This window comes from Oreochromis niloticus, linkage group LG2, assembly GCF_001858045.2.
Source record: "Oreochromis niloticus isolate F11D_XX linkage group LG2, O_niloticus_UMD_NMBU, whole genome shotgun sequence".
NCBI lineage: Eukaryota > Metazoa > Chordata > Actinopteri > Cichliformes > Cichlidae > Oreochromis > Oreochromis niloticus.
The window spans coordinates 20,701,390-20,710,934 of NC_031966.2; the positions used below are offsets into that span (position 1 = coordinate 20,701,390).

A 9,545-nucleotide genomic window follows, 5' to 3' on the forward strand; every position below is an offset into this window, starting at 1 on the left:
AATCGAGGAGGGGGCCAAACGGTACATCTTTCGTCATCTTACAATGCTGTGATTGCAGCCATTCCCCAACTCTCTGTGAACGGTACTCATGGCCATTGATCAGTGGTCTTTGATCAGTGGTTGTTGATCAATGGTCAGGACAATTTGCATATTAATGATCAAGGAACTGACCTCACAACCCATTGTTCATTCAGTGAGCTTGTTCTGTTATTGTGCAATGTACAATGTACTGTTTATAAGGTTGGCGAAACCTGCAGTCAGCTGAGACTGAAGAAGATATTGGGTGAGTGACGAAATGATTCTCCCATTGAAAATGCTACATCCAGATGAACAGAACCAACCTTCTGGGGCAAAACAGGTTATACGTCTAGGATTACCTGAAATAAAAGTTCATAAATTGAGGAAATAATTAGCTAGACAGAGATTGATTGGACGATTAGAGATTGGAAAATATGTGCAGCAGGCTAATTTCTGGTCCCAAAAATGTGTTTGTCTGCGTACATCTTTCCATTCAGGGTGAAAAATACAGAACAGGCAGTGGCTGCAGTTGACAACTTTTTACAGTTTTAACACTCTGCTTTACTTCAGCTCTTTTGTATGTTATATATGCTGTATGTATGCTGACGGATCAACAACAGCACAAGCAAAAGTGGCTCACAGACCAGTTGCACCACATACTTTGTACATTGCCTCCATATGACAACGGAGCTCTCTGCAGGTATACGGGCAACCCCCAAACTGCCAGCGGACAGCAAACACGCTCTCTTTGTTGGACCACAAACTCAGCTTTAGAGTGATTAAGGACAAAGAGAGATGGAAACATACTGATGAATGAAACGTGTGGTGAGCAGATGGAAGGAGTACTTTAAGGAGCTGATGAATTAAAAAAATCAGAGAAGAGGACAGACAAAAGATAGTGAATCAGGAAATGCAGAGGATTAGTAAGGAGGAAGTGAAGGCAGCTATGAAGAGAATAAAGAGAGGAAAGGTGGTTGGTCCAGATTACATACCAAACAGTATGGAGTCTTTGAGAAAATGTACATACTGTACATTTTGTTGTGGAAGCGAAAGGTGTCTGTGTTAGCTAAGAGGTGGAGGAGGTGGTGGTGGTGGCTGCGCTGGCAGAGAGGACTCTGTGTCTGCTTTGCTGCGTTTGGCTGGCAGCGTGTGGTCATGCGCTTTGCGAATGTGTCGGTACAGATCGCCCGATTGTGTGTAGCTTCGGTAGCAGTAGCGACACTCATACGGCCGCTCCCGTGTGTGCACGATGGCGTGGCGTCTCAGGGTGTAGGTGCACGAGAAAGTTTTTCCACAGACACCACACGTTGGTACGTCCTCTACGAAGTTTCCTACAGAGTCCTGGAGCTCCTGGAAGTATGCAACAGGGTCAGAGTGCTGCTGAGATGTGGATGGAGGAATGAGGGATGCAGTGAAGGAGGAAGCATCCTGGGAGGAAGGTCCAGCCCCAGAGGAGGAGGAGGAGGGAGAGAGGGGGAAGGAGTAATCATTTGTTTGGGAGGTCAATTGTAAGAAGCCCTGTGGGTGAGAAGAGAGAAACTGAGGGCTGTTCAGATCTTCTTCCTGGATGTCATCTTCAAAGTCATCATCAACTTCCATCACGGGTTCTCTCTCTCTGCTTTCCTCTTTCTCCTCCTCCAGCTCTTCATCTGATATAACAATGGCCTCCACTTTAACTTTCACATTCTCTCCATCACTGCCTCTCCTATCTGTCCCCATTAGAGGGTGATTTTTAGTATTAGATGAAGCTCCAGTGCCCCCCTCAGGTCCTTTAAGCATTTGTCTCTGAGGAGGAGGAGGAGGAGCAGCAGCGAGGGATTCTGAGTTCTGGGTTTGGAGCGATACGGCACTCTGAATTCGGATCTGTGGAGGCGCACGCAGGGACAGCGTCTTTGGTGCGCTTAATTGTAAACGTGAGGTCAGAGCTGATGCTTGGATCAACATAACCATCTGCTGTCTTTTGCCTAATGTACTTCTGTCATCAGTCACTGAGGGTTCCCATAAAGAGCCATTGCGTGGGAGTTGCGGTTCATCAGGATGTGCACTGGATTCTGACTGGTGAACAGCAACCAGTGAGCGACCAGCAGCCTGGCTCACTGGGACCAGAGAAGAAGAGGACGAGGAGGAAGGCTGCTGGTTACTGCTGAAAAATAAAAAGGAAGATACAAAGCCTTTTAATAACAAGAAATAAGAATGTTCAATTTCTTATGGTTTAATCTAAATAATGATCATAAGTCCTCTCAGTGAAGGCTGTATTGAAATCAGATTTGACTTTACTTCTCCTGTTTTTTTATATATATATGTGTGTATATCCTTACACCCTTAAAAACATCTGATTATGAAACTGAATTAAAGACAACACTAAATAATTATAGTACAGAATTAAGTAATGTATGCTGCAATTGAAATGTTCTTGTTTTTCCTTATTTTCTGTCTGTAAGTCAACAATTTATCTACCTGTATGTCTCAGTGGTGCTACAAGGACTACAGAGTGCGGTGCCTTCTCCCTGATGCACAGCCCCCATCCTGATGTGACCTCCAGGAGCAGGGGCAGACTGGCCTGTGATGAAGCCTTGCACCAACTCTCCACCTGGGGGCAGAGGAGGGCCATCCATGCCTGGCTGGGTGGTATCGGCGAGATCGGGGCTCAAAGGAGTCTGAACTCGTGCCTCTGATGACCCCCCACCAGTCCTTTGTTCAGACTTCACAGTCTCCACATGGCTCCTCTCTGCCACCATGGATGCTGATAACAGTGGTGCAGCTATGGTGACTGGATTTGAGTGATCTGATGCCATGGCCACCATGGGCTCTGCTCCACGGTCACCCCCATCCTCCCTCCGTGTCTCTATTTCCTTCCTCGAACCAGCACTCTCTTCAGAGCGTGTGCTGTCTGCCTCAGCCAGAGGCCCTCGTCTCTGCAGCCGTCTCTTGCAAACTCTAACCACCTCATTCATGTGTAGAAAGCTTGCAGCTGCCAATACGTCCTCCACTGGAGGTGACTCTTCAAGCTGCAGCACTCCTTCATAGACAAAGTCCAAGAGCAAGCCAAATGCAGCTGATGTGACAATGTCACTGTCGAGCGTGACAGAGCTGCTGGTGCTGTTTCCTCCTGGAGAGTCTGAGTAGAACATATGGAAGAATGGCGAGCAGGAGGCCAAAACAGCCCGGTGAGCCAGGAAACGGGATGAGCCCACCAGGACGGTGCAGTCACAGAGGAAGCCCCGCTGGCGCTGAGACCGCAGGGCGGACAGCAGCTGCTGGGAATGCTGAGGAAACTCCATCACCTGAGCAAAAGAGACAGGGAGAGATGTGTTTCACCCCTACAAGTGAAAGCTTCTGTATGAAACTATTTCAAATCACAATACAGTAAAGCAAAGCACAATTATACAAAAAGAGATTCTGTACTTGTGCGATAACCGTAGGTAAATATTGTGCGCTGGAAAATGTTTAAAATGTCCTCAAAGCTGGAAACACATTATAGTTATCACAGTGTGTAATAAAGGATTTATTACATGTCTGCTTTATAGGGAGACAACAAGTTACCAATGCACAAAAAAGCACAATAACCTAAATAAGTTAATTAACTTATTTTCTCTGAGTGACTAGGGTGAAACAGTAACAGTGTGATATTTTAAATGTACTCTTTAGATAAATTAATGTTAATGCTTAGATAAACATCTAATAATATTTTATAAGACTACCTGTAGAGAAATCATAGGGGGACACTACAGCTAAATACAACACAAACATTTCCTAATTACTTACACTTACTAACAAAATATATTATATGTTTTCTGACACTGTTCCATATAAACGATAACTGTTGAATAATTACATGTCTCATCTAATTTTGCACCAAGATACATTACTTTTCCAGACACTGGATAATGCCGAGGTCAGAATTGCTAGTGCAAGATTTATACAGTTATATACGGTTATGCAGGTTTTTTTTCTTTTTTAAAATATCATTATACCAGTAAATAAATGGCTACGGCTATAAATAAAAAGAGAGAAGCTATTTTTAAAGTTGGAAATTGATTATTTGGGGCAAAAAGTTAAAGTGGCTATCACCATATATCGAGAGAGAGAGAGATAAAATAAAAGACTCACGGCAAACTCTTCGTGTTTCCGTCTTTCAGCGCTGTTTAATGGCAGGTAAGACTTTAAACAGCCGTCCAGCTTTAACGTCGCTAACATTAGGTTTCCATGGTGACCTGCTCGAATTCTTCGGTCCGCTGGCAGATCTCTTCATCCACGAGCTCAATCTGTAACATGGGACACTTCACACAAACAGGAGAAGAAGAAGCACGACTGAAAGCGTACACTTTTCAGAAATCCCCCCCTGCTGCCCAGCGAGAAAATCTGGTAACCCCAGCTCAACGATGCTAGCATTAGTTAGCCAAGTTAGCTCAGCTTCTGTGTTCAGTTCCAGCACCAGGAGTATCCGGACAGTCTCTACTTTAGAGCCCGCTATTTACCAGATAGGTTCTTATTTACCACGGACGGAAACTATCGTTTCTATTCTTGAGTGCGTCATTGTTTTTGGTGGGTGTCCTGAACATTCTCTTACCTGCAGCCACTCAGACAACAGCTGTCTGTCTGAGTGATGTTTTCCTCCAGGACAAAAAAAAGAAAAAAAAGAAAGAAAAAAAAACAGCTTTTCCTCTGTGGTGCCGAATTACCGGAGCACTGCCCTCACAGTGCCACCTGCAAGCGGAGAACGGGAACACACCGGAAGCGAGAGAAAACAAAACGCTGCGCGCAATGCACTGACAACAAATATTATTCTATGCAACGTTTCGCAGAATTAAAACCAGTGAAATTTATCATACAACAGCTGCAAAACGAGGTCTGAAAAGCTGAGCTGCCTGTGCGTTCATGGACAGTGCCAAAGGAGGGGGAGGAAGAGGCAAAAGAGGAAGAGGAAGGAGAGGACACCGTGGTGGAGAGGTGAGAAATTATGAAATTAGTTGACCCATTAAATTGGGATAATTTCCCGTCTTCTTAATACCTCATAGTATTAGCTGTATGACAGGCAGTATGAGGGTTTTGGCATGGTAAAGTCTAGGTCCTATATTTAAACCACAGCTAAAATTAGAACTGAATTTCAGTGTGTGTGTATGTTACTGAAAGTGATGCCTTTTCCACTACCAGGACAGAGATGTCTGCCTCTCTAAATCCATGTCTTATGCACTTCGCCATGGAGCCAGCCAGATGGGTCTGCAAATGGGTACAGGTGAACTACTTACAGTCAGATCTAGGTAACACAGATAATGCAGGGTAGACTGGTAGGGATGTAAATTTAGCAGGGACTCTAAAGGAGTTTTCATTTGAAAATGTAGCAAATTTTCATAATATTACCTGCTGTTACACACAACAGACTCTTACTACATGAAGTTTTGGTAGGAAGTTTACAAACACTTACAATGAGCACCAAAACCGCACACTTACACCTCCAAAAAATACCTCGTGATTGTGGTCAGTTAGCTCAGTCTTTGTCTCATTTAAGCATAAAGCTTTTCTCCAAAAGTCATTTGGCTTGTCCATGTGGGCAGTAAAATCATACTATAACCATTCTGCAGTTCAAAGAAATCATTAAAAGCCCTAAATTACCACTATTAAAGGCCAAGACAAGTGATGTGTACTGAAAACATAAAGGACCCTGATACACAGAGACAACCTCCATGTAATTAATGTCACCATTATAAAGGACATTTAAGAACGTAGCCTGTACATATGTTTACCTAACAGCAAAATTAAGATGGGCAGTTTAAAAAAAAATAAATAAATAAATAAAATAAAACACAATATAAACATTTTTACTGAGTACCCAATATGAACTTTAAAGAAAATGATATCATTCACCCAGGTATCTGTAGTATAATACTTTCTTCACAAAGTCTCCTGCTGGCTATGCATACCAATATTATCTGAGATCTGAGGGGGATTTCTGTAAACCAACATAAATTTGGCTTCCTTAACAATAAGAAGAAGCAGCTTTAAACAAGACAATTTGGAGCTCTGACTCAGAGCAGGGTCAGCTGGTACAGTATTATACATTGAGCTACAGCCATTGCTTAGGTCCGGTAGCTTAGTGTATAAGGACGTAGTGTATCTGTTAATCAGAAGTTAGGTGGTTTGATCCCTGGTTGCTCCCAGTGTGTATCTTGCTAAGGCACATTCATACACTGATGCATCAGAGTATGAATGTGTGTGAATGTTAGACAGAAAAGCACTTACACTGAAGTTGTGCCTGAAATCTGCTGGTCCACTCGTCGAGTTTCAGGGTTGTTGCTCCTTTTACTGCTGGGATCACTTTGGACATTCTGCATCTCCTCCAGTGTTTGTTGGTACTTCTGTTTTCTTGTGTTCCTTCTTTCTGATATTGCTGTCCGCTGGGATTGCCACATCTATCACAGCTGCGGTGATCTGCTCCTTGTCAGCCACCACTATGTCTGTTTGGTTGGCCAGCAGCTGCTTGTCTGTCTGGAACTTGAAGTCCCACAGGGCCTTAGCCCTGCCATTTTCAAGCACCTTCAGCAGTGTTTGCCATGAGGACTTGGGGATTTCTAGTCCATATGTGGAACAGATGTTCCTGTATACTATCCCAGCCACTTGGTTATGTCTCTTGGTGTACCATCTTACCTTTTTCTGCTATGTGCTGGAGTGTCTCTGGAGCACCTTTGCACAGTCTTCAACTTTGGTCTTTATCAGCTGTGCTAGATTCCTGCCTCTATGGAGCTTGTTGTGTAGCCCTTTCTTGTGCTCCTAGGATCAGAGCCTCTGTGTTGTCCTTTAGGCATGTAGAAACTATGCATTGGGAAAGTCTTAGGACGTACAGAGATTAGTACCAACTAACTACAGGAACCTCTGATTATTATCATTCATAAATTTGATTCATTGTGTTTTGTCTACATGTGATGCCGGAATGCATCCTTAGAAAACACCAAAGCTCACTGGTGAAATACCTAGAGTTGTCTTAATCACAGTCACATTGCTGCATGTAAACAACAAGAAGGGTAAAAACTCCAGTTACACCAAAAAGACTTATGCATTAAATATGAAATAAGTAGTGTGAACAATTTTAAGCAATTAGACAAGTGGGTGATACATATTTTTGATGTCCATACAACAAATTTCACCTATGGACAGATCCCATTTAATGATGTTGTCATCATTTTGATAGCAGATGCAGACCTTAGATTTATTTTTATTAATTTTAATATTGAACTTCCTTTTGCTGTTTTGGGATTATTTGTAGAGAAAATGCTGCCAAATTGGATCAGTGCCTCAAACAAACAACTTGTTGCTCAGAGGGCTGTAACATCCACAGGGGAAATTTGACCATAGTCATAACAACTGTCTTCACATATAGACGGCTTCCTGTTTGTGGAGGATCTCCTGGCTCACCCGCAGTTCCATTCGTACTTATTGGAAGACGTTGAGAGAGTTGTGGCCACAAATGACAAGCAGCGCTTTAAGCTCTGTACCCACCCAGAGAATGGCCGGCTGCAGATTCGGGCCAATCAGGGTCATTCAGTACAGGTAATGAGAGTTATAAAATGTAAGACATGTCAACACCTGTAAACTCTGAGAAGCTTTTACTTGATTTTGTCAGCACATTGGCTATATTGCATTATCCCCTAGCTAGACGCTGAATTCAGTAAATATTTAATTTGTTTGTTTGTTCTTGCTGATCAGCAAATGATTAAAAAAAATATGATAAAAATGTGATTTATATACTTTTGGGACATAAAACCAAAAAGCAACTCAGAAAATGCAGACTTTGCTTTAGTCAAATACCCAATTTGTGCCTTATATACTGTAGATGTGTATGTGTGGGAGAGTGTTTGTGAGTCAAAGACTATTTTGAAGAAGTTACGTCAATTTCTTTGCATCCTTGTCATGGAAAAAGTCCTACAACATGGTAAAACAAACTCCATTTGATCCAAAATAATGTAATAAATCAATGTAAATAGAGTTCCGTTGAGTAGCTGTCTTTAATGTGTGCAGACTGATAATGATTATATGTGTAGTCAGGCCTTCCCAAATGCCCCACTGATGCTGGAAAAACCCTGGACGAGCGTTTGCATTTGATGTTAGGTTTAGGCCCAATAACAATGGGGAATATCTTGGAGGCTATGATGCATATAAATTCATCTTCCTTTTAAATTGTTGACACTGCCATTTGTTGCTGACATTTGTGCTGAGCATGGGATCAGTCAAACTCTCACTGGGCTTGAGTTTAATCATTTCTGTCACTATTTTCCCTGATACTAATCAATTGCCCACGACTAATTATTAACACAAAGCAATAGTAACCAGAATGCCTTTCTTTACCAGATTTAAGAAGGCTTTGTAAATCTGTGCCAATCCTGGCTGTGCTTCCATGGTCAGGTTGTGGATCTGGAGCTGAAATTGGTCACGGCTGGTTCTCCAGACTGCCCTGCTGAGGCTGTTCATGGCTCCTACCTCAGAAACTGGAGCTCCATCCAGCAGCAGGGCCTGAGCCGCATGAAGAGGACACACATTCATCTGGCACGAGGCTTGGCAGGGGAGGACGGCGTCATCAGTGGTATGCTCGTGTGAGTTTGATGGAGAGAAACTTGTCAGGAGGTTTCTACTACAGGGTTATTTTTTTCCCCACCAGGCATGAGGAAAGATTGTGATCTAGCTGTGTTTATTGATGTCCCCAAAGCACTGGCTGGTAAGATTAAACCACGGTTGCTGCTGTCCAATTATCTACCTTTACTCTATATGTGTAGGAACCAATGCTTTACACTAGTTTTATGTGTCTCTACAGATGGTATCAAGTTCTTCTGGTCTGAGAATGATGTTCTGTTGACTGCAGGTGATGCTGAGGGTAAAATTCAACCTAAATACTTCAGCCGAGCTCTAAGACTGAGACCTTCAAGTAAGAAAAACTCTTACACAAAAGTTTAGATTTTATGCTTACGTTAATTTAGGTTCACTATTTTCTTGTTCACTGAGCTCTCTTTTGCTGTTTTCCAGGGAGCATCCTGCCACTGCAGTAACAGCAGAGAGTGCTGTCCTGTCATTGGCCATTACCGGACTCACCTGACCATGTTAGCATCCGACGGTTGGTTGATGCTTATCCCAGTTCCCCTGGCAACACTTGTTTTGCAGCAGCATCGATTTATCAGCAACAGAAGTGTATATTCAGAAATCTCCCTAAATGGAACCTGATTGGTAAACTTTAAACTGTTGATTCATTATTGAAAGTGAACAGGACAGAAGGTTCATCCTTATTTTTATATGACAATTCAACAAACTTATAAATACAAAGGCCTTGTTTTCCCTACTTCATGCTAAATAAAGCATTGCACCAGTGACTACCAGGATATTTTAACTCTTTCTTTAAATAAAGCGTATTGTGCATGTGGTTAGTCACGTGGCTAAGCATGGGAAATGAGAGGATGCAGACATTGAGGTTTAACGAACTGCAGTTTCCAGTAAGATATGGACTGACACGCACAACGTGTGAGGGAAGATAACTTGTTTGAGGC

General features: G+C 42.7%; 2 protein-coding genes across 6 annotated transcripts; one reads left to right on the plus strand and one right to left on the minus strand.

Annotated features, from left to right (window-relative positions):
* Positions 1–887: 887 nt before the first annotated feature.
* zbtb3 (zinc finger and BTB domain containing 3) lies at positions 888–4,724 on the minus strand. 3 transcript variants are annotated; one of them, XM_025911398.1, is made up of 4 exons: positions 4,589–4,724; positions 4,129–4,298; positions 2,476–3,302; positions 888–2,161 (listed from the first exon to the last, which is right to left on the minus strand). In XM_025911398.1, the coding sequence occupies exons 2-4, from the start codon at positions 4,213–4,215 to the stop codon at positions 1,081–1,083; spliced, it is 1,995 nt and encodes a 664-aa protein (XP_025767183.1). In that variant the 5' UTR covers positions 4,216–4,298; positions 4,589–4,724; the 3' UTR covers positions 888–1,080. The 3 variants fall into 3 exon arrangements, with proteins under 3 accessions (XP_025767183.1, XP_005467592.1, XP_019220849.1); XM_005467535.4 differs by having other exon boundaries at positions 4,129–4,283; positions 4,589–4,671; XM_019365304.2 differs by lacking the exon at positions 4,589–4,724 and having other exon boundaries at positions 888–2,158; positions 4,129–4,470.
* Positions 4,674–9,377, plus strand: trpt1 (tRNA phosphotransferase 1). 3 transcript variants are annotated; one of them, XM_005467533.4, is made up of 7 exons: positions 4,674–4,968; positions 5,173–5,254; positions 7,394–7,563; positions 8,416–8,593; positions 8,669–8,725; positions 8,870–8,932; positions 9,031–9,377. In XM_005467533.4, exons 1-7 carry the CDS (start codon positions 4,897–4,899, stop codon positions 9,051–9,053), a joined length of 645 nt encoding a protein of 214 aa, XP_005467590.1. In that variant the 5' UTR covers positions 4,674–4,896; the 3' UTR covers positions 9,054–9,377. The 3 variants fall into 3 exon arrangements, with proteins under 3 accessions (XP_005467590.1, XP_005467589.1, XP_003444648.1); XM_005467532.4 differs by having other exon boundaries at positions 4,680–4,968; positions 5,173–5,248; positions 8,822–8,932; XM_003444600.5 differs by having other exon boundaries at positions 4,688–4,968; positions 8,822–8,932.
* The last annotated feature ends 168 nt before the right edge of the window (positions 9,378–9,545 follow it).